Source organism: Diceros bicornis, chromosome 18, assembly GCF_020826845.1.
Source record: "Diceros bicornis minor isolate mBicDic1 chromosome 18, mDicBic1.mat.cur, whole genome shotgun sequence".
NCBI lineage: Eukaryota > Metazoa > Chordata > Mammalia > Perissodactyla > Rhinocerotidae > Diceros > Diceros bicornis.
The window spans coordinates 48,320,881-48,326,880 of NC_080757.1; the positions used below are offsets into that span (position 1 = coordinate 48,320,881).

Below are 6,000 nucleotides of genomic sequence, written 5' to 3' on the forward strand. Positions count from 1 at the left end.
ATATAAATGTTTGTTGTTTAAGCCACTCGGTCTATCGTATTTTGTTATGGCAGCCTGAGCTAGGATAACCCCCTTACCTGCCCCTTGCCAAATCTGTGGGGTTCAGATAAAGGACATCCCCTGGCCGGTGGGTGGGAAGCCGGGCTCATCTGTCCAACCTCAGACGAGATCCGGACAGCAGAAGGCATGGGTCTCAGGAGCTGCGGCCATCCTGAGCCTCATTTCCAACACCTACTAAAGGCAGATAATTAATATTTACCTTGAAGTGTTGTTGGCAATTACATGAACTAACATAAGTCCTGCACAGAGGTCTTCAATCAGTGCGGGCTGTTATTATTAAGACTAGAGGGAAAAGGTGGGCCCGCGGGCGAGGTGACGAGCTGGCGCAGTGGGGAGGGAGGCCTGCTCTGGGTGCTGTCACCCACCCAGGCCTGATTGGACAGGCTGCCTGTGGATTACTGCGAGAGACAATGAAAGCAAACACAGACAGGAAAGGTTCCCAGCCCAGCGCCTGGCCTGGAGCGGGTGGGGAAAGGATGCTGTTTGGATCAGAACCTCTCTGAATGGCCCCACGTTGGGAGTGTGGTTTAAGGCAGAGCCGCCCAGCTGGGTTCCAGGTGTGCTGGAAGAGTGAGCCATCCCCCCACCTCTGGGCACCTGGGCAGGGCCTGGGGCAGTGGGAGCCTCTGGGGTTGTCACACGGCTGTCCTCTCCCTCCCCTAGGCCAGGGAGCAGTACTCATAGTTTCCTCTTTTCTGTGTGCCATGCTGTGAATAAAATCTGGGTGCACTGGGATGACAGATGCTGCCGGTGAAGGAGGTGAGCATGACTGGGACAAAAGGACCCTCTTATTCTCAGGATCCAGAATCTCTCCACACCTTCCTCTGCCAGTGCCCAGGACAGAGCTGGCACAAAACAGGACAGGGCCACCTCTGGCATCAAGGCTGCCATTTTTAGGCTCTGACAAAGCTGCGAGTGTGCTGGGGGCAGCTTCATCTATGAGTGACATGGGGGACACGTGTGGGGCGGGTGCTGCTGAGGCCGAGCTTTGCCAGGACTATTTATTCTGGGCCCAGAGCCCTCCTGATGGCAGCACAGTGACTGGGTCTCTTGTGGACCCTGGCCTCCGGTAGCCCCAGTGAAGGCTCCGGAGCTAACAGTGGGCGCAGGGGCCTTGGCACGCTGTCACGAGCTGCTGCCCTCTGGGCCCCGAGTCTCCCCTTCTCCCAGGTGTTTTCACGAGGCCTTCTGTCCTAGCACATAGCGCATGCTCCACAATGCTGTTTACATTCTACACTTTGCCCAGTTGCAAAATGCATCAGAGACCGAATAAAGGTTGGCTGGTGATACCTTTGACCAAAAAGTCCACAAAGATTTATTACTCCTTTCCTATGTCCTCAGCCTTGGGCTAAGTGTCTCCAAAGATACAAAGAAAGAAGGAGTGGGGGTCTCGGGAAGGGAGGGAGCCGATGGTTGATTGTGGTGGGGACAGGCTAGTCCAGAACATGGTGGAAGAAGAGAGACCGAGAGACAGAAACACGGAGGGTAGGGGAGGGGAGGGTAGGGGAGGGGAGGGAGTGTGTTATGCAATTTGTGTATCAGTTGTACATCCTCATTTCTAAATGCCTTCATGCTGCCGCCAGCCCAACCTCAGAGCTGGGTTCCACCAGGCAGTCAAGTACCTGGGTTCTATTTTTAATGGCAACCCAGAAGCTGTTTGGGAAAGGACAGGATGACACGGTGGGAAGAGCTTTGCAGTAAGACAAAGGCTCAAATCTGGCCCTGCAGCCTCCTACCCGGGTGCCTCTGGGCAAGTCCCTTACCCTCTCTGAGCCTCTGTTCCCTGTCTGCAGATGGAGGTGATGGCAGTGCCCCCTCAAGGCTGTTGTGAGTATGCCATGCGGTAACATGCACAAGGCTCTGTGCACTTGAGCATTTTGACACTTGTCCAATAGAAGGGCAGAGCGGGGAGACCCGGCTTTGGGGGGGCAGAACGAGGCTGGGGCGACGTCAGCCCTGGTGAGGCTGGGAGAAGCAGTCTTCTGCACATAGTCCTGCCAGTCTGTGCGGACACCTTAAGTCCACAGAGGGCTGGGCTCTCCTGGCCGGGCAACATCATTTATGGGAAACAACCAGGAAACTGAATCTGCTATTTGCCAGTTGCCAGCAAACCCTTCAGAGTCCCCCCATCACAACCAGTGCTTTATTAGCCGCCTGCTGCAGTATTTCTTCCGTTTCAGCTCAGAGGTTTGATCTTTTCTTTTTTTTCATGTAATGCTTTGGGGCACTTTGCTAGAGAACAGGTGGAAATAATGCATTTTACACACAAAAGCCAACAGTGAGGTGACCATGCCCCCAGGGAGCGGCCTGGGGTTAATGTGCTGTCTGGGTCTCAGGTGGAGGCATCATAGATGTCAGATAGTTGTCGACTCTGCGATGTGCTTTTATGAGATAAGCTGGCAGTTTCCACCCAGGTTGAGGGACTGTCACGATGATTCTAGCCACAGCAAGGAATCCTGAACCAGCTCTCCCAGCCCTGAGTTGGTCTGAGGATCTTCCGGCCCTTGGATATGGCTTGGTTTGGCTCTCAGGACCCCTGAGCTCTGGGGGATGACAGAGGCAGCCTAGTTTTTGCAGTGAAGTCCCCCAGATGGCAATTCCCCACCCTCCCTCTGCCAGCGGAGCCAGCTGCCCAGATAAGCTTGGGGCTTTCTTGATGAACACCAAGTGCAAGCAGCTAGAGGCAGCTGGCGAGATGCTAAGTGCAGCATCAATCCTAATTAGGATGAGGAATTAATAAAGGAGGCATTCGAGCCACTCTGCAGAGGCCAGGCTTGCCGGCGTGGAGGAGTTAGTTCCAATTTCCACTGGGAAACTGGAAGGCCCTGGCTCCACGGGTGCCTCTGGGTGGTGACCACGGCATGATCTACTGTGCCCCGCGGACAGCACCCAGTGGGGCCTGTGAGGTAGAACAGGGGTCGCCGCAGCCCCTGCTCTGCGTCTAACTCAGGTGCCATGGCAGGTAGTGACGTGGGCACATTATCCAGATGAGAGGAGTAGGTGTTCGTGATCTGAGCAATTGCAGAGCAAAAATGATGTTTTTCAAAAGAAAAGAGGAGGGTGTGATCGTGGGCCCGCTGATCTTTTGTGTGGCTGTTTCCCAAACTATTGACTGCACATTCCTGCTCCTCGAAGACTCCACTTAGCCCTGGCATTCAGCTCCAAACTGCAAAGGGCAAAGCAGCCTCATTTGGGAGAGCATGTAGGGGGGCAGAGGGGGGCAGGATTCCAGATGAGAACGGGCATCTTCCCCCACCTAGGGAAAAGGGAAAGGGGGCAAGTTCGACCTCACCAAGCCGACCCAGTTTACAAAGCCTCTTTTTAGATGACTCCAAATGCGGCCAGAAAAGGGCCATCTTTTTAAGAGCTCCCTACCAACCTCCACCGAGATCCGACCACGCTGAACTATTTGCAGGGGCTGTAACTGCGGTAAGGAAGGCTAGGTGTGTGGGAGAACTTCCTGAACAACTGAGCGGCGGAGTTCACACGAGAAAAGGCTACAGAAAAAGAAAAAGCAAACTCTGTCCAAGGATTTTTGAAAGGAAGGCTCCGCCAACTCCCTCCATCCTGTCTCTAATCTGAAAGCTAAGACCAAGAGGAAGACCTGTCCACAACTGGGCTGGGACCAGACGGCCCCTCTACGGCCACCTGTTAGTTCAAGCTCCGCAGCGGGGCGGGCAAGAGGCGCTGAAGTCGGGCGCATTTCGCCATTCGAGGCGTCCGGGCCCCTCCCCCGGAGACAGCGGTCCCAGGCCCAGGGCACCCAATCCCGGCCCCTAGAGGTATTCCAACCTTGCAACCCCTACCACTCGGCCTCCTTGAGTAACCGGGGGTCGCAGCGCCCCGCCCCGAGGGGGCGGCCACGCCCCCTTTCAGGCCTTTCTAGATCCGCGGGTCGCCCCTGCGCCCCCAGTTCCCTGCCCAGGTCTCCCGCAGCCTCCGGGCGGTGGGGGACCACGACGCAGGGCGCGCTGCCCCAGTCGGGGACGAGGGGAGACTCAGTGTCGCTCCCCTCCCCACCCAGCAGGGAGGAGCGGGCCGGTGGTCCCGTGGAAGAGTAGGCGCCGGACTAGGGTCTCGTGGCGTCAGGCTTGGGCCAGACCCGCTCGGAACCCAGCTCCCACCGCACCCCCCCTTTGGCCCGGGCCTGGAGCTCGAGCGGAGCGGCCCCGGCACTCCCCGCCCCCGGCCGGCCCCGCCCCAGGATGGCCAGTTCCCATAGCAATCGCACAGACACCGGTTGCCAAGCAACCTCTCCCCCTCCTGCCTCCCCTCCTCTGCCGTCCGCTCCCCCCAACCCCAGCCTCCTCCCGCCCCCTCGCCAGCCTCCACCTCCCCCGGGGGCGCCGGCGCGGCCCCTCGGGATCGCTCCGGTCTCCGGCTGCGCGCGCGCGCGTGTGAGTTTCGGTGTGTTTCATTGTGTCTGTGTGCGAGGGAGTGTGCGCGTGCGAGTGGAGAGTTTGTGGGATCGGTGTGTTGGGGGGTCCCTAGCCGGGAGGGACCCCGAGCTGGTGCACAGCTGGCTGCAAGAGGACCCGCCCGCCCGCTCTGGCTCCTTTGTGTCTCGCGCGGAGCCAGCGCCGCGCCCACCCCCTTTCCGGCCGGCGCCCGGGCGCGGTGTTTGTGCGTGCGTGTGTGTGTGTGTGTGTGTGTGTGTGTGTGTGTGTGTGTGTGGTGTGTCGGGGTTGGGGGGTGCCGGGGCCGGCCGTACCTTCGATGCAGCATACCCGCCACAGCCCGGAGTGGGTGAGGTCGCCGCGGGCGCGGCGGGGTGGCGGCCCGTCGTCCATGGTCAGGTTGGTGCCGTTGCAGATGTGCGCGCTGGAGTAGAGCCAGTAGTCGGTACCGATGGCGATGGCCATGAGTGAGAAGGCGGCGAAGGCTCCGGCCGTGGTCAGCAGCATCTGCAGCCCGCGGTCGCATCGCACCATGGTGGGCGCCTCATAGTCCGCCGCCCGCCGGCCCGGCCCGCCGCGCCCGCCCGCCCTCCTCCCTCCGCGCGCCGCTCCGGGGGCGCCCGGGCTAGGGGGCCGAGGGCCGGGGGGCGGCGCCGCGCAGCGCGCTCCGACCCCGCGCCCCGGGCGTGCCTGCGCTCCGGCCGCGCCGGGGCTCAAACTCCGAGGCGCGGCGGCGACTGAGGGCTGCGCGGGCCGCCCGGCGGGCTGGCGGCGGCGGCCGGGGGCTCCTCCCTCTCGGCCCGCCCTCCCCGTTCGGCCCGCGCCTCCGCCCCGCGCCCTCCGCGCCGCCGCCCGCCGCCGCCGCGCTCCGGGCCCGCGCCCCGCTCCTTTCGGCGCCGCCCCTCGCGCCTCGTCCTCCCCCTCTTCCCCGGGTTTGCGCTCCCCTCTCGTCCTCTCTCCCTCCAGCCCGGATTTTCTCTTCCCTCCCCTCCCCTCCTCTCTTCTCTCCGCGCTCGCGCGCTCTCTCCTCCTCTCCCAGGGTTCATTCACATTATTAGAGCGAAGGGAGCCGAGGCACGGGTTCCCCAGGAGGACTGAAGGGAAACCACGTTTCCAGCCACCTCACTTACCCAACCCAGGACACTCGGCTCCCCTTAGACTCTTTCTAAGTCTCCCCTAAGACTCTCTTTAGCCCTGGGGACTCTTTCTTATGTAGAGTGTGTGTGTGTGTGTGTGTGTGTGTGTGTGTGTGTGTGTGTGTGTTGTTCCTCCTTTCCCCGTGTACATAGCCATGTCTTTACCTGACGATGAATGTATCGGCGTGAGTGCGGGAGTGGGAGTGTTCAGGTCAGATTTCCAGAAGCCCAGATGTGAGTCGCAGCCAGGCCGGGGCCACCCTCCTCCCCGACCCAGATGGCTCCTGCCCCCGGCAGCTCCTCCCGATCTCCGGCAGGGCTGGGGTTGAAGGAGAAGGGAGGGGTCAGCCAGAGGTCCTTTGGGAAGAACATAGGATCCCTGTTTTATAAGGGATGGTGAGGCTGCG

General features: G+C 60.5%; 1 protein-coding gene across 1 annotated transcript in view; it reads right to left on the bottom strand.

The window, feature by feature from the left end:
• CACNG4 (calcium voltage-gated channel auxiliary subunit gamma 4) overlaps positions 1–5,147 on the bottom strand; it is a 61,688-nt gene extending 56,541 nt beyond the window's left edge. Inside the window, exon 1 of the mRNA XM_058561411.1 lies at positions 4,772–5,147. Within this exon, the coding sequence (XP_058417394.1) occupies positions 4,772–4,991 (220 nt within the window). The 5' untranslated portion in view covers positions 4,992–5,147. The remainder of the gene's footprint in view (positions 1–4,771) is intronic.
• Between the last annotated feature and the right edge of the window lie 853 nt (positions 5,148–6,000).